The sequence below is a fragment of the Salmo salar genome, chromosome ssa20 (assembly GCF_905237065.1).
Source record: "Salmo salar chromosome ssa20, Ssal_v3.1, whole genome shotgun sequence".
NCBI lineage: Eukaryota > Metazoa > Chordata > Actinopteri > Salmoniformes > Salmonidae > Salmo > Salmo salar.
The window spans coordinates 24760703-24788068 of record NC_059461.1 but is presented as its reverse complement, the minus strand read 5'-3'; the positions used below and the strand labels follow the sequence as shown (position 1 = coordinate 24788068).

General features: G+C 41.7%; 1 protein-coding gene across 3 annotated transcripts; it reads right to left on the bottom strand.

Annotated features, from left to right (window-relative positions):
* Window positions 1-16739: 16739 nt before the first annotated feature.
* Window positions 16740-27290, bottom strand: LOC106579856 (rho-related BTB domain-containing protein 2). Of its 3 annotated transcripts, none has more exons than XM_014160145.2 (10): window positions 26903-27285; window positions 22014-22215; window positions 21560-21663; window positions 21263-21448; window positions 20084-21027; window positions 19784-19902; window positions 19441-19591; window positions 19090-19178; window positions 18805-18910; window positions 16740-18635 (listed from the first exon to the last, which is right to left on the bottom strand). In XM_014160145.2, the coding sequence occupies exons 1-10, from the start codon at window positions 26962-26964 to the stop codon at window positions 18439-18441; spliced, it is 2160 nt and encodes a 719-aa protein (XP_014015620.2). In that variant the 5' UTR covers window positions 26965-27285; the 3' UTR covers window positions 16740-18438. The 3 variants fall into 3 exon arrangements, with proteins under 3 accessions (XP_014015620.2, XP_014015622.2, XP_014015627.1); XM_014160147.2 differs by lacking the exon at window positions 26903-27285 and adding an exon at window positions 25198-26315; XM_014160152.2 differs by having other exon boundaries at window positions 18511-18635; window positions 18800-18910; window positions 26903-27290.
* Window positions 27291-27366: the final 76 nt, after the last annotated feature.

The following is a 27366-nucleotide window of genomic DNA, read 5'->3' as shown; positions in this document are numbered from 1 at the left end:
TTGCTATCTAATGGTCCACTCTGGCCATTAACCATACTGACAAGAGCTTAGCTGTCTTATGTGGTTGTTCCACAACCAAGCGTCGACTACCTGATAATGTATTGTACTGAACTGAAATGATGCCCAGCTCTCAGTCTCTACTCTGTACATGACAAAAATCGGTCCTTTTTTAAACAGTAGCAACCCAAAAAATAAGGTCCAATGTGTTCAGCACAAAGCTGCACAGATGCACAGGATCAGCCTAGTGGAAAATACGAGGAATCAACCACTTAGGGTTATATCCACATCCATGAAAGACACTCCAACATACACAGACACAAATCCTGTTGAGCTGAGCAGAGATACCCTACATACTACCAGCCCTCCAAGGCACAATTAGGATTTCACGGGAGGGAGAAATCCACATTCCAGCACAAGTCCTTTCTTCCTCTTCAATATCAACTTTTTACTCAAGGAAGAACCTAAAGCACCACTCAATAGGATTTGAATAAAGAAATAAAAACAAAGCCAGAAAAAACTATCATTTTCAAACTAGGTATTCATGGTTGACTGAGGAAAATAAGAAAAATTGTCTTCAAGTTTCAATAATTTCCCCAATTCTATACAATATGAAAAGAGGCAACCACTGGTGGTTTGTGTGAAGTGAGTAACTCAGCCATGTTGACTGAGATGAAGATCCTGTATGGATCGCTACAAACAGCTGCTCTTCTACCATCTCTCAGTGTCCTAGACGAAGTACAGTACTAGAGTAAGAGGCCAACATTTTAACACAGCAGACTGACAAGAATTGTGGAGGAATAGCTACATTATAAACAGGAAAGCAATTGGAGGAAATATTTGACAGAACATGTCCACAACATACAAAAGCAGTTAAAGGGTTAAAATAGGAAAATAATGAGGGTGTTTTCACACTTGGTCCCTTTTAGCCAATTCTTGGGAACTCAGTGCAGTTCACTTATTTTTTTGTGTAGTGTGAACACTCCAAAGGAACTCAGACTCTCAAAAGAGTCCCCGAAGAGAACCGAACTGAGACCATCTCGAGAGGTGGTCTGAGTTCAGTTCACTTGAATTCCTTAAAGAGGGGAGCTTTGTGTTCACATTGCCCTAAAAAAGGGAACCCCCTTTTTTAGGGCAATGTGAACACAAAGCTCCCCAGGTTCACTTGTCATTATTCCAGCACCACACACTATATTACTGCAACACCGTTTCCCCTGCCATTAAAATATTTGTGCTGTTTTTGGATATTGATTAGCAATTGTCAAGGATGCACAGACATTACAAAATATGTGTGGAGTTTTGTACTGACACGATGTTCAGGTTATTTGTTTGCAATATGTGATATTTAGGCTAAGAGAGCTTCATAAGCTGTTTATTCGATTGAGGGTTTGAATAGTGTGAGAAGACAACAAATATTATTTGGTCACAGCATAGGGTACAAAATCAATGCTTGCTCTTAAAGGGGCAGTAGCCTATATTGGGTGTACAATTTTCAATTACAGCATTATTTGTTCTGCAGTTATTCTTCTGATATGTATTATGTTACCAATAATATTTACATGTTAATATTCACTTCTGATTATAATTATTATGTCTCATCTTTAACTAAATGCAATCTATTGCTTCCAAAATGTAAGTAGGTATATCTAGCTGTCTCATAATATGTTCTGATAGAATGGCTGGTCCTGCACTTTGTAAAAACCCAGCGTGCATTCGGCGAATATTGGAAAAGATCTTGGTTCCTTTCTAAACATAACAATGTGAATGCAAAGCGGACTCGGACCACAAAATAGGTGAAGTGAACTGGCAAAAGAGTTGAGTCCTCATTCAAAGGCAAGGGCAGTGTGAATACAAAGAGAACCAAGGTATTTTGCTTTTTTTTCCACCCGAGAGTTCACTTTAAAGAGAACTGAGATGGGTTCTTTTAAAGAGGACTATATGTGAAAACACCCTGAAATGAAGAATGACAGTTCTCATGATGTGATCACTGCATTCTACTCGGGACATGCATTAATTAACTAAGGTTAGAACAAGTATTTTTCAGATTCACTCTGACAGTATCATCAGCTTAATTTGATATAGCCAATAAACCCAATGCGCCCTAGAAAATAAAGAGTAAATTGATGCAATTAAGAACGATAATATCCTTTTAACAGCTTTCGAGAAACACATTTTTTTTTTACTGACAGTGACATCAGAGCTTTTTGATTAGAGCATGAGAAGAAAAAATTCCCTAATTTACTATGAAGATCTCAACATCTATTACACTGTGAAGTGACTTTGATGCTAACACTATCAGATGAAATTATGACAATAAATGGGGAATGCAACGTGGGATAGTCACTAGCTGGTGAGGAAATGCCTGGCAGCAAAGCCTGGACGTAGCACATCGCAGCACATAAGGGCTCAGTTTTGGATCAGTTACTTTGTTGTGACCAAGGCTTCCCAAGTGTCCAGACAGTGGAGCCGAGATTGAAAAGACAACATTGTAGCTGTCACTACCGATTCCGGCCCAGAGCTATTACCCTGCCTGGAGAAAAGGTTAAGAACATCCTCCACTTGAGAAGTGCCAAAACCTATTGACAGATGTGCACTGGCATACAGAGAAATCATGCCTGCACTGTGGTTATGCCTCAGTTTTCTAACTTCTCATAACATTTACCGAACAAAAAACCTCAAAGCATCTCACCAACACCTACTTTATGAGAAAGCTCTTTCAGTGCAGCTCAAAAGCTGAGAGCTTCAACCCTCCACCTTACAGTGTGGGCAGTTCTGGCAGAGACACGTGCAGAACGACACCGACTGAGAGTGCAACAGTTATCAATAGAGCCAAATCTCCACGGCTGAGAAAGTTGACTCTTGCCCACCTCTGTTTTATTGAAGAGTCCACAATGTCCACAATGCCTTCCAGGTCTCAGTGCATTAAAGGGGATGATCTCGATACAGCTTTAGCCACTTCAGGGTAATGCAAATCACTTTAATATGTTAAGAAGATTAAACTGGATAAATGTCTAGATACATGTTTTTTTAAAGCCACATAAACCGCTCTGGTGTTTTTATTTAGGGAGGGGAGGTGTGTGCGTCAGTTCAGACGATCAACACAAACCCTCCAAAATCTCATGCCATTGGCTGAGGAAAATAAGGCTTATTCGAGATTTTGCATTTTAAGCTTCTTGGATATAAGACCATCCCACTTCTTTCTTATTATTTTAACACCAACCCTTAGGACAACAAAACACAGGTCACAATCTCATATCTCCGTTATGCTACTCTTTAATTTGATTTGGTTGTCTTGTCTTATCCTGCCTGTGCCAATATATGGTCTTAATTTTGACCATGAAATGTTGGTATTTTCAAAGGGTTCATAATCTATTGGTAAAAGTATGAGAGATATCTAAGTAGGTATGGTGAAAGGAATATGGAAATTATATCCCTTAGTAGCTTAAACTTTTAATTATACTTTAGATAAAAGTATTATCCTGTCACACTTAGTAGCTTAAACTTTTAATGATGCTTTAGATAAAAGTATTATCCTGTCAGAGTATGTGCCATATTTCTATAGTTTTGAAATCTGGTAAATTCACTACAACTATTTCAATAAACATTGGATTTACACATGTGTTTTCATTGGTTGATTGGTTTCCCTGGCAATGATTTTGGCTTATCAAAATCAAAATCATGTTTTCCATTTATTACTGAGATATATAAAATTCAATCAGGTGATCAGGTATGTTCCCAACGCAGGATTTATTGTCAATCCTTTTCTATCAGATGAATTGTGGAACTGAGAAGGTGTCTGCCTGTCAGTTTGCCATTCTGTTAAACATAGAAATTGCGCTCGAAATTGTTGAGTGTGAAAATGAAAGGGAGAAATGGAACAAAAATAATGTAAAGGGATTAACAAATAATTTGCATACCATTTCCACCTCTTCCAAACCACAGGATCAGAGGAATGACAAGAAGGTGATGGCTGCTAAGTCGTATCACCAACTGCATTCTCTGGAGAGGAACAAAGCCAGCTCAGATCAATCAGAGTTTTCTTTTAAATAAGAGATGGATTCATTTAACATAATCATGTCTTGGTCACCACTCTCGGGAACAGATAGACAATAAACAGATAAATATTGGCCTATCAAAGCTACTTCCTTAATTGGACAAGGGAAAGAGATGTTCTTATTTCAATTAGACAAATCTTCTCGCTCTACAAACTCTAACTTTCCGTACAGTGCAGTACATGAACACAATACAGCAATTACAACCCCATTTGAGGCAGGTGCATAACAAGTTGAGTCGAGAGTTTTTTTTCCCTCATTTCACTCAAGTACATTTCATCCACCTTTCATGTAAGCACTGTGGTTATCATTTCATAAACTAACGTCTCTGAAAGAGAACGAGTTAGTCCTGCTTTCAAAACTTCCACTTGTTTCCAAAATGAATTGGGTTCAAAATTGCTATTAAAAACTATTTTAACATAAATAATAACTTTATTCTACATTTCGGATGAAGTCTATACTAGCAAACACTGGTCAATTGTAGCAAAAAGATACTCCACAGCAGATAAAAACAAATACTGTGTTTGGGGAAAATAAAGAACCCACAAAACGGAGTTGAGACAATAACATCACCAGGGGAGATGAGGATGTTCTTAAAGAAGGTGAATCAGAGGATTGGGACAGAACTGTAACTAAACCTAAAGCTGGACTACGGATGAGAAGCACATTACAATTTTGGAAAAATTCCACAGAGCCAAAGCTTCCTCGTAGGCTGTTAACTTTATATTCTTTAACTCTATCATCACTCAGAAATGTGAGTGACAACCTCAAAGGGAAAGTTTAAATCCAATAGTTCTGTCTGAATAGAGAAGAGACGCCTTGGAGAAAGGTACAGTATAAGACAAAAGGAGGCACTAGCTTGAAAGAGTCTGAATAAAACAAGCATGATTTGAAATGTCACTGTTGGATTTCACAGCACTGCTCAGTGAGGCCACAGACAACTAACTAAAAACATCTTGAACTTATGTGACATTTTTGGGCACATTTCATGAGCCTAACGCCAGACTGAAGGTGACAGAATCCTTACAGAATCCTTAGTGCTAATTACTGAAGGTGGCTGAGGTTGCTGCTGTGGTCTAGCTACAACGCTAGATGGTTTCTGTGCCCTCATATAAATAGACATTTAATCTTGTATGTTTATCCTAGCATCCACAGCAGCAAATGCACTTTCCTGTGCCGATTATGAATCTCTGTTCAAACAGATCTGAGAGTCAATGTATATGAACTGACTGAAACGGAAAGATGGTACTTCCATTTGAATAATATTGACAGAGACCACAGGTTGAGCACTGATTGTCTTTTCATCCTCCTCCTTCAGTTGTCTTTGCTCTTGATTCTTACTGTTTTCCCACCAAAATTAAGCAAAACTGATCATTATGAAAAGGCATGACCAGGGTTATGATAGCAGCCAAGATTTGGACAATATTCCATTTAGTCCAGGATTTACAACATGTTGTGTATCAAGTATCACTTTCACATGACTTTCCCCTCTAATACTGCTGCTTGCACACTAACCTGGCCTTAGCCATTCACACCACATGGGTATTCCCCTGATCTTCCCTTATCCCCGCATGGTGATAAAACACAACTCCATGGTAATTGAAATCATATTTTACTCAAATCCACTGTGTAATACTGTTTTACTACATGAGCTCCTATCACTATGCAAAAGAGAGGGAAGGAGAAAGAAAGATAAATAAAGAACAGAGGATACTGGCAGTAATGTATCAACAGGACAAGTCATAATGATTGAGTGAGTGAGTGTGTGAGTGATAGAGAAAGAGAGAGAAGAAGAGAGAGATAAAGAGAGGAGTGGAGAGAGAGAAGAATACAGAGAGGTCAAGAGGGGTAAATGAGCAGGTTGGAGTATCACCACAGCGCACACCTCACCTCAACCCAACACAGTGGCCCACTCACCAAGGGCAAACTTCATAGCATGGCAGCCTGTGTTAACCTATCTGGGCTTTGTAGTATGGGGGGGGGGATTTACATTTGACACAACATGTAAATCATTCATCTTTGTGGAAACTCGGATTATGTGGCTTATTGCCTCTCAACATTCAACTGATTATGCATAATCAATCCTGCGCTTCTGGTAAGAGAGGTTGTAATTCTTTACTCTTCAGAGCCTCGCATGAATCATACATGTTGCGTAAGAATGGACGATGACTGAATAAATTGGGTCACGGGTCAGCTTAACAAGGTTGTTGTTATGACAAACTGGAACATTAGCTAGGGAAATAAACACCCTGAATCTTGGCTAAATGAGCTGGTGTAATCCTACCAGCCAACTACACCCACCTGATGACACTGGATTTACAACTAGACAGACATCACGTTTCATTTGCAGACCTTGGGTCTCATGTAATGATAACTAATAGTATGCAAAGTGTCTTTAGACGTCTAAATATACATCCCTGACTCTTCCACTGAATAAGGACAATCGCCTACAGAAATTAAAATCCCTGTCTCTGCACTCTCACATCCCCAACAGGAAGATCTTTCAGGAATCCTGCATGGGTGGACGTGTAGGCTTTCCTGGGAATGACAGGGTCTGTTGGAGAGGAACCCCACCCTCGCGTTCTCCACCATGCCAAGGCTGTTGAGAGTGGGCAGCTAGCACTGAGACGGCAGCCTGTCGTGGGCACTGCCAGGCTTAATGCTGCCCTGTCGTCATCAGAGGCTTGCAGAAAAGAACACTGAGATTCACCAAGAAAAGAGGAGGGGGATCGTCACATTTAAATCCTCTCTTAACGCCCCCACATGGTTTAGCCAAGCGTAACAAATCATTCACACAGAGTGAGACAGAGAAAGAGAGAGAAAAAGATATTAGCAGCAGTAAGCAAGCTCAAGAGATCATAGTGAGGCAGTTCTAATCGTAGTAATGGTTTAAGCCCTCATACCCTCCACCAGATGCAAGAAAGTCTCCACAAAAACTAAAATCCCCCATGCCTAAGACTGTGCCCTGTGGCTCTGGGCCCTCCTCAAAAAACAAACTCCACAACTGACTTGCATTTTAGAATACCAAAGAAGTGAAGAGAACTCCAGTGGGAAGATTTGCTTAAGAAAAGCTGAAGAAATGTATTTACAATCTTACAGTTACTGTAAGTTGATACACAACGGATACCTTAATGCAAAGCTCACAAGATCAAGTAGTGTAGCTGCACAAGAGGCTACATCAAGTCTTAACCACGTCTAATGGATTGACGGTGGTGAGCCAACAAATGTTTTCCATTGTAACGTGTATCATTATAGCAATAGATGGTGAATGTCATCCACATAACAGCAAAACACTTGTTGTGTGTGTTTAATGGCCCATGGTGTTATAAAGACTAGCATTCTGTGGAATAGATTGAAGTATACCATTCCCAAGGTGATTCTGTGATTCTAATATATTCCCCATTGGTTATCATTAAGTGATAAACATAACTTCAATCACTCCTAAGGAGTTTGGCTATAGTCCACTCTTGACCCTCATTTAAAAAAAAAAATGTTTTAACCTTTATTTAACTAGGTAAGTCAGTTAAGAACAAATTCTTATTTTCAATGATGACCTAGGAACAGTGGGTTAACTGCTCAGGGCCATAACAACAGAATTTTACCTAGTCAGCTCGGGGATCCGGTCTTGCAACCTTTTAGTTACTAGTCCAACGCTCTAATCATGAGGCTACCTGCCACCCTAAAGTCATTTAGACTTTATGACTTCAAAAAAGTTAAATATAAAGAAATGTGTCACAGCACTTAGGTTTTTAAATCTACAGCCAACTGAAACAAACTCCTAGTGCTATCAACAAGCATTTCACCTCATCATGTTATATCATTACCACTTCACATCCACATAATAGATGCTTATGGTGATTTACGGCTCAATTAGTCATTTCAAAATGCATTGCAACAACATATAGACAGCCTTTCCGAATGGGAAACTAAGTTCAAGTTATTTGGTGAATCATTACTTTATAGCCCAGGACAAGGAAATATGTTGTTTCTGTGTGCCTTTGCTTTTGTTTCTGGTAATAAAAGCCTATTTAGAGGCATGGTTGGCTGGGCTTCTTCCCATTCTGCTCCATTACAATTACTCAGCAGGCTAGCATCGGGGTAATGAAGAGGGTGTCACAGTGGGCGGGCCTGACAGTGACTGACCGCTGCTCTGGAGCTCTGTTCTGTTCCTCAGCCACTGGCTGCTGTAACGGTCCCTAACGGCACTGCTGGCAGCACTACAGTGACAGCAAGCAGACTGGCTGTAGACCTACCTACCTACCGCAGAATAAACACATGTGTGCAGTACAGTAGTACACAACCTCCATGAACCCTCCTGCTCAAGCCTCAGGTAGTACTGTATGTGTTTTTAAAAGTGTCAGGGAAAAAGGGAATTACATTTCAAAGCCCAGTAAATAAAGTTTGTATTGATTTGATATAACATGTAATCTGTTTTGCTGTCTTCTACCAAAAGGGAATCATGTAAGACAGCATTATAGATAATACGACCATACATCAATTGGAGTTTGGCCGACATAAGGGCAATAGATCATGTTCAAGCTAGACTGCTTAGCTCTGGAATTTATAAACTACCTCCTAAATCGAGGTGGCTTTCAATTTTAGTTTTTGATTTAAAGATACGAGATTTTGTCAGAGTTGATTTTGTTTCATCTTTAGTTTCACAAGGGGCTCTAGATTTTGAACTCCATCTCTCAAACTGAACCACACTTGCCATTGGGTCCATTACAAAAGTAATGCATTGCTCATCTGTACACCTGCAGGTCTTCACACCTGTTCAAACCATTGTCTCTTTTTACTGTGACATTAAGAGCTATTGATAAACTGTATTTTGTTCCCTATCACATCACGTCTTTATCTTTGGTGCTAATGCCGAATGCATTTAAAATATGAGTAGGCTAATGCTTATCAAGGGATGTGCTGGTGGTGTCACCTTTTGTGACATGATAAATGACAGTACGATTATTCCATAGTTTGCCAGTATATAAAATGTAAAAAATATTATTTCCACATTGTACCTTGAAAATCTGCAGATTTTCTATGCGCATTTTGCAACTCTGAGTCAAATCCATAGTGATAATACAATAATAAATGAATGTATGCTGTTACATACACCGGTCTCTACTATTTTAAAGCATATTATACCAGATCTTAGTGATGTTGTGAATCATACTGTATATTACACTGATTTTATTCCAGTAAAATAAAAATGTTCTATGATTGAATTACTGAATAATCTGTATCTATCACAGAAAACAAATAATACAGTGATCAATTTCTTTGCCTATTGTACTGTAGTGAGCAGAAACAATAGATAACTGAAAACATTATTTCATTATTAGCTCTACGATTTAGATAACTTAATTTAAAAAATAATCAACATTTAATCATCAGTAATTTAAGTCTGTATATAACACATCAAATCTATATAAAAGATGATTTCAAATCACAATGCATCTTCAGCATTTAGGCTAAGAAACATTTGTGTAAAATATAGGGTGCTTGCACCACCCTCTGGTCAACATTGGTTATAACAACACTGACAAAGGAGAAGAACGTAAAGAAAGGCCTCAGAGACGAACCAGAGTGAAAAATAGTGACAAGCCTAATGTTGTATCATTAATTAAAGAGTTTGATGAATATGTTTATTGTACACACCGAAGACAACAAAATTGCTCATCATCACTGCATTCACTGACTGAGGCCTGAATAATTATTATAACAATTTGACTTGATCTATTTCTATGTGCTTTAGTGCGCTCTAGTGTTAAAATAAAGAAGTTAATTCAAATGATATTTTGGAATCAGATGCATTATAGATTCCTCTCACCTTTCTCTGCGCTGGCTAGGCAGTTGTATTTTATCTATAGAGAACCCTGTTCTTTGCTGATCTTCTCTCTGAGTTGACGATCCCCAGGGACGATCAGTCACTTCTAACCCCCCAATGAAGAAAAGGACAGTTGTTTACTTACACAAGGCAGTCATCTTCCAATCTCATCCCTGAGTAATGCAGGATCATAGAACGCCTGCATTGGTAAAGGGCATGGCATTAGATCATCCCAAGAAGATACAGTGCTTACTTGCACAAAGCATCCAATGGGCTCATTGTCAGAGTCTGGCCTGATCCCTGCAACCTGATGCACCTCAGAAAGCCCAGCAGCCACAGAGAGTTCGAACACTTTGGACCACATGCAGCATCATAGCCTGTCAGCAACAACAGATGACTGGAGATGTGTCAGTTGAGATCGTTCACTCACGTCCTGCTTGGCTATTGGACAAGTTTCAATATACAAAGTCATAAACGGAAACATCCATGTGCAGGCTGCTACTTTAGATTTATTATAACACTATTTACACATTTCAAGAACACATGCTACAGAACTCCAGATTTACAGCTCTTAACAAACAATACAAACATCTGTAACTCTCCAGAACACAAAAAGAAATACCTGTTGACGAGGGAAAATGTCAGACCAGGCTATTAACACTGAGAAAACATTTCAATAGAAGGCTTCTTTATATCTATGCAATTGATTGTGCAGCAGATTCTTGTCCTGGTGCTGCTACAAGCTCCCTTTGGTTTGTGCTTCTCTGCAGCAGTAATATAGCACCTATGGTAAAGAGTTTCAAAAGTTCGGAGTTATAACTTTTCTTTTAATCTAGTCATAATATATTTTCAATTTTTAACACCTGATGTTGTCTACTCATCTACGCACATGAGCTGTGTAGGTCTACATGTCATACCCCCATAATGTAATTCAGTGAAAATTGAAGAAGGCTATCAGTCTACATAATGAAGTGTGCATTTATGGTTTTAACAACACTATGTCCTGCATAATGCACAAAATCAGCTATTATCTATGCTGAAATATGTACAGCTAAAAGCTTGTTTTATTTTCTCGGCCATATTATAACAGGCAGTCTAAAAAAAGAATTGGCCATTATCTATGCTTTTGATTTATAATCCAACTTTTAATGCCCACACCAAGTCAATACCATCCATTGAAATGATAATACTGGTATTTCTCCACAGTGGAGTTCATGATCAGAAAACAAATTAGAATTGGTATTCTCTGCATTCATTTGATGGGGGTGTGCTGAATTTTCCAACCGATGAGTATGTTTTCTAGTGGGCTTGTCATTGTGTTAATCTATTGGTGTGATATTAGAATGGTAAAAAATGGTTTACTACTAAACATTCCATTCAGAGCATGAAAATAATAAACCTAAACACTAACTAAAATAACAAAAGCAGAGCTCACGATTCTCTCAAGTGTACACACATTGATTCCATACTCAGATATGTACAATTACATATACACAAAGCCTTCAGTACCATGGTACGTTGACATCTTTAGTACACACAAACTAGAGACCACAGTAACACCATCTACAGTCGATGTCTCACACACACTATACATTAAGGCATGAGGTGTCTTCTTGGATGCAGTGCATCAAATGCATTTCAACCACAGCATGTAAATGTCAATTGTCAAGTGGAATGGATTAAACTAATGGAAAGAATTAGGCCCGAATCAAAACGTCAAATGATCTAAGGGTACATTCTATAAAACATATGATTTACACAATATTTCAAAGTGAGACAGTGGTTAATTGATGCAACATTTACCAGTCAAAAAAATAGAGGACGTTCAACTATTTCAACACGAACCATTTTTCAGTCCAACAATTACAACACAATGAATAATTTCACTATTTGACAAAACAGAACATTGACCACAATCAAGCCTACGTACTCTGATGTACAGTACAATACAGGATGATTCAAATGGTTATGAGTCGGGATGGTATGCCAAGTGACTTATCCTTTCACTAGATACATATGTCAAAACTGCCTTTTTCAATTAGATTATAGCAAAAAATCACATATGAACTTTATCTAAAAATGTAAAGCTATTGGCTTGTGCTCCTACCTATACTTCCATTATCTATACCTTAAATTACAGATTATACAGATCAGCCATGTACATGCAGTTAAATTGCATTAAATGAAGATTTAAGCAACATTTTGAGATATAATGTTAGCTTTGTAAGTGGAGTCATGGCATTTAAATGACTGGAAAGCTCATTTTGAGGGTGTCATAAGGGATTATAATTTCGAAATGCATGGAGGAGAACAATATCCTACAATTATCCTACAATATCCTACAAAATGCAATGTCTAGTGTCTATAATTATTTTTTTGTATTATTTCACAACGAAATGCTTCTCAGTAGCCTACATTATATTAGCTGGGAGGGTGCTCCAGGTTATATTTTCATTCCCAAGCTGTAGTGCCACTTCTTTTGACTCAAAGCAGTTTGCCTGCATACCATACATGTAACCAGAGGTCAGCACAAGCATTTGGAGAAAAGTGAAAATTACAAATAACTATCCATAAAACAAACAGAAATCTAGTAGACTATCACACTACATTAAGTTGCCCAAATAGCACAAAACATGGATTTTAAATTTCTTTGATAATAAATTAGCAGCATTCATAAGTATGTGTATGAAACAAGTAAAGTTTTGTTATACATACATATTATTTCCAGTCAGTTACCACCATCGTTCTATAGTAATTCAAGGGCACTGTTATGTAATGGAGACAACTTCATGTAAAGTTTTTTTTGGTAATATATATACACCTGCTGTAAATACTCAATATTCAATGAGCACCATGCTTATAAATCAAAACAATACTGTGGGTTGTCTTCGGTGAAATGACAACAGGGAGATAAAGATACACTTCAGATATCTTCACATATATCTCTTCAGTGTACATTAAGGCAGGTGTGTCAAACTCATTTTGCCCTGGGTTGGATTGGACTCCCTCGCGGGCTGTATATTTGACACCCCTGCTCTAAGAATTTCAACTCATCTTCCTTTCAAACTTGTCTTGCAGTGCTGCTATTATTCTCATCCTATGAGCTCTCCAATCATATTTAGATTGTTTGCAGCATATGTCAGACACCTGTGTACAGCACTGTAGTAGCCTCGGTGCTCTTCTCATCAGGACGCAGAAAACTTGGTAGTGCAAAGCCATTCCATTGTTGCAACAAATAGCTAGTGGTGAGCTTCGTTTGTGTTTGATGGCGTTTCCAAAAGTAAATGCTGAACGATACTCTGTGAATGAGGTTCTCTTGTGTCTTGTCAAAAGATGTTGAATGTGGCTGTGTAAAAGAAAGCCCTTTTCTGGCAAGTAGCCACACGTCACAAGAGCACATCACACTTGGGTTAAAGCAACAACAAAAAATCCCATGACTGAAACTTAAGTTGATCTCAGATTGGCTGGAAAACTTTTTGGCCCAAGGGCTACATCGGGATTTCGAAATTCAACAGAGGGCTGCACCGTTTTTTTAATGACCAATTTGTTTGTCAAAATCTATTTGTGGGCCAGAAAAAGGGCAGTTAAATATTTTCTAAAATGTCCATTATAATTTCTACATGCTTTCTATCTAGTTTTAGACATTTAAGTGTGGCCTGGAGTGTTTTTTTCCCCCTACACAAAATATGAATTCCCCCCTGCCCTATACATATATACAGTTGAAGTCAGAAGTTTACATACACCTTAGCCAAATACATTTAAACTCAGTTATTCACAATTCCTGACATTTAATCCCAGTAAAAATTCCCTTTTTTAGGTCAGTTAGAATCGCCACTTTATTTTAAGAATGTGGAATGTCAGAATAATAGTATAGAGAATATTTATTTCAGGTTTTATTTCTTTCATCACATTCCCAGCGGGTCAGAAGTTTACATACACTCAATTAGTATTTGGTAGCATTGCCTTTAAATTGTTTAACTTGGGTCAAACGTTTTGGGTACCTTCCACAAGCTTCCCACAATAAGTTTGGTGAATTTTGGCCCATTCCTCCTGACAGAGCTGGTATAACTGAGTCAGGTTTGTAGGCCTCCTTGCTTACACACACTTTTCAGTTCTACCCACACATTTTCTATGGGATTGAGGTCTGGGCTTTGTGCTACAGCAGCTCTGTCAGGAAGAATCGGCCAAAATTCACCCAACTTATTGTGGGAAGCTTGTGGAAGGCTACCCAAAATGTTTGACCCAAGTTAAACAATTTAAAAGCAATGCTACCAAATACTAATTGAGTGTATGTAAACTTCGGGCCCACTGGGAATGTGATGAAAGAAATAAAAGCTGAAATAAATAAATTCTCTCTACTATTATTCTGACATTTCACATTCTTAAAATAAAGTGGTGATCCTAACTGACCTAAGACAGGGGATTTTTACTAGGATTAAATGTCAGGAATTGTGAAAAACTGAGTTTAAATGTATTTGGCTAAGGTGTATGTAAACTTCCGACTTCAACTGTATATATACACATACATAAACTCAGCAAAAAAATAAATGTCCCTTTTTCAGGACCCTGGCTTTCAAAGATAATTGGTAAAAATCCAAATACCTTCACAGATCTTCATTGTACAGGGTTTAAACACTGTTTCCCATGTTTCAATGAACCATAAACAATTAATGAACATGCACCTGTGGAACGGTCGTTAAGACACTAACAGCTTACAGACGGTAGGCAATTAAGGTCACAGTTATGAAAACTTAGGACACTAAAGAGGCCTTTCTACTGACTCTGAAAAACACCAATGAAAGATGCTCAGAGTCCCTGCTCATCTGCGTGAACGTGCCTTAGGCATGCTGAAAGGAGGCATGAGGACTGCAGATGTGGCCAGGGCACTAAATTGCAATGTCCGTACTGTGAGACGCTTAAGACAACGCTACAGGGAGACAGGACGGAGAGCTGATCGTCCTCGCAGTGGCAGACCACGTGTAACAACACCTGCACAGGATCGGTACATCACCGGCAACAATGTCGCCTATGGGCACAAACCACCATCGCTGGACCAGACAGAACTGGCAAAAAGTGCTCTTCACTGATGAGTCGCTGTTTTGTCTCACCAGGGGTGATATTCGGATTCGCGTTTATCATTGAAGGAATGAGCGTTACACCGAGGCCTGTACTCTGGAGCGGGATTGATTTGGAGGTGGAAGGTCCGTCATGGTGTGGGGCGGTGTGTCACAGCATCCATCAAACTGAGCTTGTTGTCAATGAAGGCAATCTCAACGCTGTGCGTTAGAGGGAAGACATCCTCCTCCCTCATGTGGTACCCTTCCTGCAGGCTCATCCTGACATGACCCTCCAGCATGACAGTGCCACCAGCCATACTGCTCATTCTGTGCGTGATTTCCTGCAAGACAGGAATGTCCATGTTCTGCCATTGCCAGCAAAGAGCCCGGATCATAATCCCATTGAGCACGTCTGGGACCTGTTGGATCGGAGGGTGAGGGCTAGGGCCATTCCCCCCCCCAGAAATGTCCGGGAACTTGCAGGTGCCTTGGTGGAAGAATGGGGTAACATCTCACAGGAAGAACTGGTAAATCTGGTTCAGTCCATGAGGAGGAGGAGGAGTACTTAATGCAGCTGGTGGCCACACCAGAAACTGACTGTTACTTTTGACCCCCCCTTTGTTCAGGGACACATTATTCAATTTCTGTTAGTCACATGTCTGTGGAACTTGTTCCGTTTATGTCTCAGATGTTGAATCTTATGTTCATACATATATTTACACATGTTAAGTTTGCTGAAAATAAATGCAGTTGACAGTGAGAGGACATTTCTTTTTTTGCTGAGATATATACATACACACAGTACCAGTCAAAGGTTTGGAAACACCTACACATTCCAGGTTTTTCTTTATTTTTACTATTTTTTACATTGTAGAATAATAGTGAAGACAAACTATGGAAATAACACATATGGAATCATGTAGTAAACAACAAAGTGCTAAACAAATCAAAATATATTTTCTATTTGACATTCTTCAAAGCAGCCACCCTTTGCCTTGAAGACAGCTTTGCACACTCTTGGCATTCTCTCACCCAGCTTCATGAGGTAGTCACCTGGAATGCATTTCAGTTAACAGGTGTGCCTTGTTAAAAGTTAATTTATGGAATTTTTTTCCTTCTTAATGCATTTTAGCCAATCAGTTGTGTTGTGACAAGGTAGAGTTGGTATACATTAGATGGTCTTTTAACAAATGACGGCAAGAACAGCTCAAATAAGCAATGAGAAACGACAGTCCACCATTACTTAAAGAGATGAAGGCCAGTTAATGTAGAAAAATTCAATAACTTTTAAAGTTTCTTCAAGTGCAGTCGCAAAACCCCATTAAGCGCTATGATGAAACTGGCCCTCATGAGGACCGCCACAGGAAAGGAAGACCCAGAGTTACCTCTGCTGCAGAGGATAAGTTCACGAGTTACCAGCCTCAGAAATTGCAGCCCAAATAAATGCTTCAGAGTTCAAGTGAGAGACACATCTTAACATCAACTGTTCAGAGGAGACTGTGAGTCAGGCCTTCATGGTCAAATTGCTGCACTACTAAAAAGACACCAACAAGAAGAAGAGACTTGCTTGGGCCAAAAAACACAAGCAACGGACATTAGATTGGTGGAAATCTGTCCTTTGGTCTGATGAGTCCAAATTTGAGATTCTTGGTTCCAACTGCCGCGTCTTTGTGAGACGCAGAGTAGGTGAATGGATGATCTGTGCATGTGTGGTTCCCACCATGAAGCATGGAGGAGGAGGTGTGGTGGTGTGGGGGTGCTTTGCTGGTGACACTGTCAGTGATTTATTTAGAATTCAAGGCACACTTAACCTGAATGGCTACCACAGCATTCTGCAGCGATACACAATCCCATCTGGTTTGTGCTTAGTGGGACTATCATTTGTTTTTCAACAGGACAAGGACAAGGACCCAACACGCCTCCAGGCTGTGTAAGGGCTATTTGGCCAAGCAGGAGGGTGATGGAACGCAGCATCAGATGACCTGGTCTTCACAATCACCCGACCTCAGCCCTATTGAGACGGTTTAGGATGTTGGACCGCAGACTGAAGGAAAAGCAGCCAACAAGTGCTCAGCATGTGGGAACTCCTTCAAGACTGTTGGAAAAGCAGTCGAGGTGAAGCTGGTTGAGAGAATTCCAAGAGTGTGCAAAGCTGTCAAAGCAAAGGGTGGCTACTTTGAAGAATGTCAAATATTGTAGCGTTGTACACTGAGAGTCAGGAAGAAAGTTCAGGGAGTGAATATATTTAATAAATAAATGAACAAAACAAGAAACACGAACCGACATGAAACCAAAGGGAATGACATGTATATAGAGTAGGTAATCAAGGACGTGATGGAGTCCAGGTGAGTGTCATTATGCGCGTAATGCTGGTGACAGGTGTGCGCCATTACGAGCAGCCTGGGGACCTAGAGGCCGGAGAGGGTGCACACGTGACAAATATAAAATATATTTTGATTTGTTTAACACTTTTTTGGTTACTACATTATTCCATGTGTGTTATTTCATAGTTTTGATGCCTTCACTATTATTCTACAATGTAGAACATAGTAAAAATAATGAAAAACCCAGGAATGAGTAGGTGTCCAAACTTTTGACTGGTACTATACATTTATCAAACCTCATGTGTCATCCATATGATGGAAACCCGTCGTTGTGACAGAGCACTTTAACCCCTGCATCACAAGAACACTGGTCGTGTATACACTCATATCAACGTCAGCTGTGCAAGTTGTATACAAACATTAAAATATGTAATAACTGTAAAGGAGTCAAACCTCCACTATTTAAAACATAATTCTGTACAGAAAGTGGTTTCCAATGGGAAGATGGTCTAAGACGATGCCCTACATGACATTAATAGATTAATCGTAATGTAGACGTAATGCATTTTGTTGATATTTCTGGTTGAGGAGTGGTTATAATTTTACTGTACACATCCTGGTTTGGTAGATTGTACAAACACTTAAAGGCAAAGTGTTGTATCACTGAGACTTGATTTCTGTGTTGGTTTGCTGGTCATTGGTCTTTGCCATTTGTCTGTTGCAGCTAATAAGCACTTGGTTGTCAATTCAAGTCAGTCAATGTTTATCATGAGCTTAGGATCACAGTTCTGTAACCTGATGCAAATCCCTCTCATAACTTCCTCCGTTCTCCTCCTGGTGGTGTATGCAGGAATATCAACACCATATTGAGCAGTCACCTGCACCAGCATTTACCTTGCCTTGTTCATAAGGTTGAAGTCATTGAGCTTTAAGGTTTTAGCTTCATGGTCTCTGCACTGCAATGTGACAGGATATGCTAACACAAAAAGCAAAAGAGGCTCATTTTGTTCATTATTTGATTTAGCTGACCCTGCAAACCTGGGAGAGTGTAGCTTGGCTGCAGATGCAAAAAGAGAAATGAAGGAGGGCCTTAATGAGGGGGCCTAGTGTCTGGCCAACAGTGCTGATGCTCCACTTTCCCAAGTCATCCCCACAGTGGGCCTTGCCTGTACCCTGAGAGCCAATCAGATGACAGCATTGGAACCAGAAGAGGAAGAGTTGGCAGAGGGAAGGTTCCAGAAGAGCCACTTGCGTTTACACTGCCTCCTCTGGTACAGGAAGTCCTCCTTGTCCCGCTCCTTCCGTGCTCTTTGATAGTGGTCGTCCTCCTTCAGGAACCACACTGGTGGCCAGCGGTGCTTCTCAAAGTAGTCCTTGTTGTCTGAAAGAGGCATGGCTCAACAACGTTAGCAAGATTAAATGCAGACAGATATGCAGACAAATGATTAAGATAATGATAACTTCTCAAAACATCCTGCATTGATGTCAATGGGAGATTTAAATGAAAGTTGTAGTTTCATGCACATATCTTTAGCTAGTATTTACGTTACTTGTAGATTTGGCCTTCATGTCTCGAGGAAACTTGCGACACACACTATTATAGTTGGTGCAGATGTGGTGAAGGCACCAGCCACTTAGCTGTTGGGCACAGTGGAACTGCCAGAGAGACAAGACATTATAGAAGACCTTATTCCGCACATGATAACAGCTTACATTTAAAAGTGCAACACTTGTTAAACAAATTAGAATTAGAAAATCTTGTGATATTGGAGAAAAACAGTATTAAGTATATATACACCTATAGAATTGCAATATGAACAAGGGCTCCATCTTACCTGAGCCATCTCCAGGTACACCAGCACATCTCCATCAATATCAGCCCCCATCATAGCAGCCTCCATCAATACTGTCACTGTGTAGAGTTCTGTAACAGAGGCATAACACGCAGGAGATCACCTAGATCAACAGAATTATATTGCCAAATCTATCTCACAACAGACTTATGCCAAGTAACAGAAATATTAGAACAGACAGCTCTCTGAACACACATACTAGCCTAATAGACACTATTTGAAGAGAAGAGAGAGTAAGTGCATGTTATACTCTGTGTGTCTACAATGTGAGCGCAGGTCTTGCCAACAGATGTGGCTTTGTTTAAGAGGGTGTACGCAAAAACAACTAGAGACCTGTAAGTGCAACCAGGTGTGGGAGGCAAAGACGGTTGGCGAGAACAATGAGCTCCATGGCATCCAGGTCAGTGCGGGAACAGAAACGCCCAGTGTAGAGGTACTCCAGCACAGCCCTCATACAGCTGCGAGTTGTGTTGGGAAACAGCACCTGAGACAACAGACAGAGCAACATCAGGTTTTCCTTCCCTAGTGAATTTTATTGTGATGTTTGTTTATCTGGTTATTTAGGGGACTTGCAGTAGGTCTTGTTATTGTGCACATGATCAAGACCAAGGTTTAAGAAAAGAAAACAGTGGAACACACTGTAGCTCCAGTGAGAGGGTGAAAAGGATTGTCTTACCTCTTTGGTGCAGCTCTCCACAAAGGGCCCCCCAAACATAGCTGCCATCCAGTCACAGCTGGAGATGAGCAGGGGCTTATGGGCCATGATCGTTCCATCATCCAGCTTGAACGCTACATCTGGAACACAAAGAGAAATCATACTGCCATTACCTTCTTCTTCCTCTATTATTTATTAAGTCCTGTCAAAGGTTGATACCGTTTTTGAACAGCATGTTCTTTCCCATCTCCAGACCTCTGTATCCCAGAGCGGAAATAGCACAGAGTGTACAAAAGCTCTCAGAATTGCATGTGCTCTCACCAGAGAAGGTGCCTTTGGCCAGGCACTCTTTGACTCTGTTGGTTCGTCGTACATGGAAGGCTTTGGTGATTTCCTGGTTCATGAAGGCCTCGTTGTTAAGAATATTGGCCACCATCATGCGCAGGTCAAAGACCTCCAGCAGCTCAGCAATGTGTGCAATGTGCATCAGCTCCTTCTCATGCTCGTCCAGCTGGCCCGTGTACAGGTATCGCAGCACAGCGCGGAAGGGCCCCAGCTGCATGGACTGGTCCATGTACACCACGGTCATAGGCCTGGGGTTGTAGGTCACTGGGTCATCCACCAGCTCCTCCTGAATGCTGACAAAAGCTCTGCTCAAGGTAGACAGCAGTCTGCCTCTCCGGCCTCCCTCAGAGTCTCTCAGGGTTCCATCACTGGTGCAGGCCCGCAGGTTGGTCCTGTCGCCCTCGTCAGTGCTCTCACACACATCGAAGCTTGCAGCCCGCATCAGCATCTCGCGGCCAGACAGAGCGGTGGCGCGCGTGGGCCGCTCAGACTCCTCAGGTCGGGCATCCAGGATGAAGAGGTCATAGAACTTGGAGGAGGACGTGGCCAAGTAGATCTTGTGAGCGAAGATTCTCTGCTTCTCCTGTAGGACCAGGATGACATCGGAACACAGGGGGTCCTCTAGAAGACGGTCAGGATGCTCCTCGGTGGTGGTGGGGGGAGGTGGTACAGTGATGATGGGAGGGGGGGGTTTGGGAGGCAGGAAGGGGGCCTGGAGGAGGGGTCGCTGCACATTGCGCAGGTGAGACTTCCAGAACTGCAGGTGGCGCCGTGAGATTAGGGCGGCTCGGATGGCGTTATCAAATACGTCCTTTACTCCAAACTGAGCCACAACACTGGTCTCGTAGTATGGCACTCCCAGCTCTTTGGCCACCTCATGGCCCTTCTCTGGAGGCAAAATCTCATTGGATTTAATCGGTCTGAAAGAACATGACCATAAAAAGGCCAAACATTAACAAGATTCAGAGCAGCATCAACCTGAGGGTAAATAACAGTGTATATTGTTTACAAATCTTAGTAAAATGTGGAACCTACATTTCTAATGGTGACACAATCAATATATAAATCACAAGCTATCAAATTTAAAATTGAGATGCTTGAGTTGAAAAGCAGTACTTGAGATTGAAAGCACTGGACTTAGTAGTTGTAGGGCACCTTGCTAGTGGCCGTCGTGCCCTGTTGACTGCCTCCAGGTCAGCATAACGCAGGTCCAGCTGGCAGCCCACCAAGATGACTGGAGCCCGGGGGCAAAAGTGCTTGATCTCAGGGTACCACATGGTCTTCACATGGTACAGGGAGTTTGGGTTGGCGATGGAGAAACATAGAACCACCACATCTGACCTGCAGTGATGAGTGGGGTTACGGGAGGGACAGAGATGAAATGTCCACTAGGTTTACACTGCACCAGTTCCATGATTCGTATGAGTGAACAAGGAGGTCAACTGATCTCACCTTCCATATGCAAATCGTCGGTCCTTGTGATGGTCCCCGAACGTGTCCCAGAGTCGCAACGACACGCTGACCTCATCCACCACATCCCTAGATCGCTCCAGAACCTGACCGGAGAGACACACCCATGACATCCACGTACATTACCAACAGCAGGGTTTGAAACTAACACCTGATCACCAGTCTAATGCACTAAGCCCAAAGTAAACATTGTGTGTTGCAGGTTAATCAAAGTGCAACAAGGTTTTACACAACTGTAGCACTTAAAATAGAGGATTTCAGTATTATTTTCCTTCACGGTCAAGTTGGCTGGTGGATCAAACACTTAATTTCAGACTATGCAGCTGCACCTTTTCTCAGCAAGTTCATTAGACATGTTATAAAAAAGACAAATGGATATGTTTTAGATAAAGTTTTTCATTAAATAACAATCAAAAAGGGTTACTCCACTACTCACTTCCTGGCAAACTCTGTACTGGTCTATGGCCCAGACAGTGGGTACATGCGTAGCAAGCAATTGGTACTGAGTCAGTGTTGCATTACAGGCTCGGGCACAGATAAGGCGGGTCTTCCCAACAGCGTTGTCCCCTACCACCACACACTTGATAGTCTCAACGTTTGGCCTCTCATAGTCCATGTCAGAATCCATCAACTGGGGCCTGTCAGGGCAGAGAAAAGCAGAGTTTGGCATTTTACCTAAGGATGAAGTTCAAGTTTGTTTATTAGTTATATACACATGATACACGTGTAGTACACAGTGCATTGAAATGCTTACTTACAGGTTAACCTCTCGATAATGCAAAAACAATCAATCGACTGGAGATGAAATATCAGATGTACTGAGGAGCTTGTTCAAAACACTACACTTCATCACAACCCCTCTGACCCCCATCAATGAATTCTTCCTTCTGATCACAACAGTATGAGGGATCAATATTGCAATAAGCCCTGACTCTGATTCATCTGCATTGCTCACACTGTATACAGTGCTATCAATGGTCAGTCTTGTGACTGCCTTCAAAATGTGGCTGAGTGCCTGTGCCAATTCAGAAGGTCCCTGACGTTCCTTACTCTATTTTAACAGACGTCCTGGTGATTTCAGAGTTCTGGAAGTCAAGTAGGACGTGTTCCTGAAATTAAGCACAGACTCTGCTAACCCAATTTGTCCTTCATCTTGGTTATACTCAGGCAGGATCTGAGTCCTGTTGTAACGTTCGTCGTATCGAGTGGACCCAAACGCAGCCGGAATGTGTATCCTCATCTTCTTTTATTTTAGAAGGAAACGTGAACACTTAACAAAATAAACAATTGATGAAGACAGTCCTGTAAGGCAACACACTATACATGGAACAACTACCCACAACCACAGTGACAAAAACCCCTTACTTAAATATGGCCTCCAATTAAAAGCAACGAAGAACAGCTGCTTCTAATTGAAGGCCAAACAAAAAACCCTGAACATAGAAATAGACTAACATAGAACATTGCCCAAAAAACCCAGAAACACACTAAACAAACACCCCCTGACCAAACAACACTAACAAACAACCCCTTTTACTGGTCAGGGCGTGACAGTACACCCCCCCCCCCCCCCAAAAGGTGCAGACCCCAGATGCACCACAAAACACAAACACAACACAGTTCTTGTGCTACACCCCCCCCCCCTTCCACAATCCTACTACTCAGGCTTAGGTCCATAAACTAGCCTGCCCACCCCCCTTGAAAGCTCATGCCTGTATACCCCTACAGAAGTCTCTGGGCTGGAGACCTCGGGCTGGAAGGCGACTCTGGGAGCTCCGGACTGGAGGGCGACTGTGGGCCGTCGCCGCCGGTTCCGGACTGTGGGCCGTTGCCGGAAGCTCTAGACGGGGACTGCGCACTAAAGGCCTGGTGCGTGGGGCTGGCTTTGGAGACACCAGACTAGGGACGCGCACCACAGGGCTAGTGCGAGGAGCAGGACGTACTGGACTGGGCTGACGCACTGGAGGCCTGGTGCGTGGTGCTGGCTTTGGAGGCGCCAGACTAGGGACACGCACCTCAAGGCTAGTGCGAGGAGCAGAAACTGGATACACTGGGCCATGAATAAGCACTGGAGGTCTGGAGCGCACAACCTGCACAACCCATCCTGGCTGGGTTGTAACAGTAGCCCTGCACGGGCGGAGTGCTGGCACAGGGCGAACTGGGCTGTGCAGAGTACTGATGGCTGCCGTGCGTAGAGCAGGCGCAGGGTAGCCTGGAGCCAGGAGACACACTGGTGGCCAGATGTATTGTGCCGGCGCACTTCTCCCAGGCTGGATGCCCACTCTAGCACGGCACTTACAGGGGGCTGGTATCGCTCGCACCGGACTGTGCGTGCGTATGGGCGAGATCGTGCGCACTTCCGCATAGACCGGCGCTCTTCTCCCCACCAAACGCTCCCCATAATAAGCACGGGGACTTGGCTCAGGTCTATTGCCTGACCTAGCCACACTCCCCGTGTGCTCTCTGCTGCCTCTCGCACTTGCCAATCAGCGTGTATAATGCCTCGTAACGGCACCGCTCCGCCTTGGCTGCCTCCAGCTCCTCCTTAGGGCGTCGGTACTCCCCAGCCTGGTGCCATGGTCCTGCCCCGTCCAAAATTTCCTCCCATGTCCACGACTCCAGATACCTCTGCTGCTCCTTCCTCCGCTGCTTGGTCCGTTGTTGGTGGCTAGTTCTGTAACGTTCGTCGTATTGAGTGGACCAAAACGCAGCGGGAATGTGTATACTCATCTTTTATTTTAGAAGGAAACGTGAACACTTAACAAAATAACAAACAATTGACGACGACAGTCCTGTAAGGCAACACACTATACATGGAACAACTACCCACAACCACAGTGACAAAAAAAAAAAAACCTTACTTAAATATGGCCTCCAATTAAAAGCAACGAAGAACAGCTGCTTCTAATTGAAGGCCAAACCAAAAACCCTGAACAAAGAAATAGAATAAATAGACAGACATAGAAATACTAACATAGAACATTGCCCCCCCAAAAAACTAAACACACTAAACAAACAGCCCCTGCCACACCCTGACCAAACTACAATAACAAACAACCCCTTTTACTGGTCAGGATGTGACACTTCTCATTTTATACAGATTAAAATTCCAAGTTTTACTGACAGGAGAGGACATTACATTTACCTGGACAAGGTGTAATAGCATCACAATCTCTCTCCAACATAACCCACTTTCAACATAACAAAATGGTATATGATTCACATTGTTACCCCATAAGATACATCTTTGATCAAATAAAACAGACCACAGGGAGTGCCATTATGCAAGGATCCAGCTGAAATCACAGTCCTGTACAAAACGCTTGAAACCAAAGCATGTCATTCAGTAAATTCAGCCATGGTCTTACCAATAGGCCTGGCAATGCAGAATAACAGTGTTTTTTTAAACAAAAATACTCACACCAACATCTTTCTTTTGATTAATTTACACCATCAGTCATATATAAGCATTCCTCCCTTGCAGTGTCTAAGTTTTCTAGGCTTGCTAAGAAGCTCTATCTAACCATAGGTCAGACGGACATCCTCCATTTACAAATAAGGCTCACTGACTAAATAAAATAGAGAGAATTGGTAAACATAGGCAGGCTACTTTTCCTCACCTCACGTCTCAAAAATGGTGGTTGCTGATCTCGTTATTCAGTTTCCAAGGGAACCAGACTTGCTTCTGTGTCATACCCTGCTAACCCATGCAATGGGCAATAGATTGACAGAACATAGACCTATCGTAACCCCGTTATACTCTAACGGGGTATGGCAACTGAATAAGGTTTACCAGGAGTCCCAAATTACATTCAGCCGTGGGCCGATTTTTCCTTGAGCGGAAGTTCGGGGGCCGGAACATAGTTAGAATTTGTAGACTACACGGCAAATAGACCGCAAGAATCCCAAATAGATAGCCTACAGTATTTGACAAAAACAGAATACTTTCTAACTTTGATTTACATTGGGATACGATCACATATGCCTATATATTAACGAGTTGGAATAATTGTTAAATATATACATTTAGTAGGCTATACATAGTTTTTTATGGTCAGAAAGCCGAATTTGGTCCGCAGGCTACCGATTGGGGAACCATGGTAGACTGACAGCCACGCGCAAAAATGTAAACAATGTGTTCAGACTCAGCCAGACTGCACCATGAGGCAACAAAATAGCATAGCATAACAAGCCAGCCACTATACCGTGGGAAATTTCACATGTGAATGAAAGCCAATTATTAAAACATACCAGTTGTCCTTCCTATCTGCCTCGTGATATTCATTTATAAAAAGGCACACCCAGTCAACCTCCAGAACGAGGAGTTGCAACAATGCAACTGTTTTTCACAATGAGCACGGCGAAACTGATGACATTTGAGTTTCGACGAAATTCGAGTGTATACTGCTGTGTAGGTATTTTTGGTCTCTGTGGGTTGAGTTCCAATATAGGGCTATTATTGGATCGTCTCACAGTGGCTATCTCAAAATGCACGCCAATTCATATGAAATAGCTCCAATATTAAGTTACAGAATGGGTGAAGGCGGGGATCTTGGACGTCGGCGCACACTGAAGTCAGGGGTGGATTGCCAGTTTACCGGATCACTGATGATCATGCTACTGTTTTGGCAGAATAAATTCCTTAGTCCAATGACGTTCTCTCTCGTTTGGCATGTTGGCCACGGTCTGAAGCAGACTGCTTTTAGCAAATACCGATAGTCCCGTCATCAATCAGCAAGACCTGACTGAGGCACTTTAGCTGCAGTTCAGACCTCTCGTTGTTTAACGCCGGGGCCACCCAACTGTCCGTCAGGCTGTGGCATAAAATATGCAAGTCTAGCACTAGCCTATCTTGTCTGCAAGGAAGAATGCCGTAGTTATTTAGTTATACTATGGATTTAGTATAGATTCTAATGAGCCTATGACCATTTAGTTAAGCAGCTTTAGATGCAAACTAGACTGTCATAACTAGTAGCCTAAGTTTGAAAGATCATAGCCCAAAATCCACATTATTTAAGAGGATTTCGTTCATTGGATAAAATAGCCATATAGATCATATGATAGCGTCTTTACAATAGGATATAGCCGCGCCAAGAACTCATCATACGTTCAATTTAAGAAGGATTTAGCTAATAGCATTCACCCAGGTTGCTGCGAAAGCGTTTTCCACCAAGCCGAGTCACTGGTCATTCGGATCCACTGCATTACGTTATGTAACACCCAGTGATTCCTTATTGTGCCATTATGTGTTATTGAGGTGCATGCCAAAGTATCGATAATTATAGCCTATAATTATAGGCTACTAACCCATTGGCCTATCCTTACCGCAACATAAGGAAGTGGTGCATCGGATTGACCGATGTTTGAGACCGAGAAGAGGGCTCCATGGGATGCGGCTTGCACCTGACCGTAGCCTGGTTTGAACTTCATCTTCGCAGCAATGTTAAATTTAGTGGATTAAATATAGGCGACCAGCTGCTCAAGACACTAGAAAAATCCACTTGGTAAAAATAATAAACGTATCATCACTGTGTGACCGAGGACACTGGTGGGCTTTGAGTCTGTATGTACCGTCAACAGCAGCTCCAGCCTCCGCCACGCAGCGTCAAATAACTACCTCCAGTCACCTACGTAGCTTTTTATAGAGGCACGCGCACAAACAAAAAACCCATTCATTACAAAACTGTGGTCCACCCCAAATCTCCAGAAAATCCCATTCCGAACGTAGGCTAGCCGATTTAGCTGCTGTAACTTTTGGTTCACATTCTACTGTAAAGACTAGGCTAGGC

What these genes read in the sequence shown, in the direction of transcription:
- LOC106579856 (XM_014160145.2), bottom strand. Translation starts at nt 26,964, where the DNA reads ATGGAGCCCTCTTCTCGGTCTCAAACATCGGTCAATCCGATGCACCAC. An exon ending in CACCACTTCCTTATGTTGCG is followed by an intron (nt 22,216 to 26,902) that starts GTAAGGATAGGC and finishes CTGCCCTGACAG; the next exon opens with GCCCCAGTTGATGGATTCTG. An exon ending in TGTACCTGGAGATGGCTCAG is followed by an intron (nt 18,911 to 19,089) that starts GTAAGATGGAGC and finishes TCTCTCTGGCAG; the next exon opens with TTCCACTGTGCCCAACAGCT.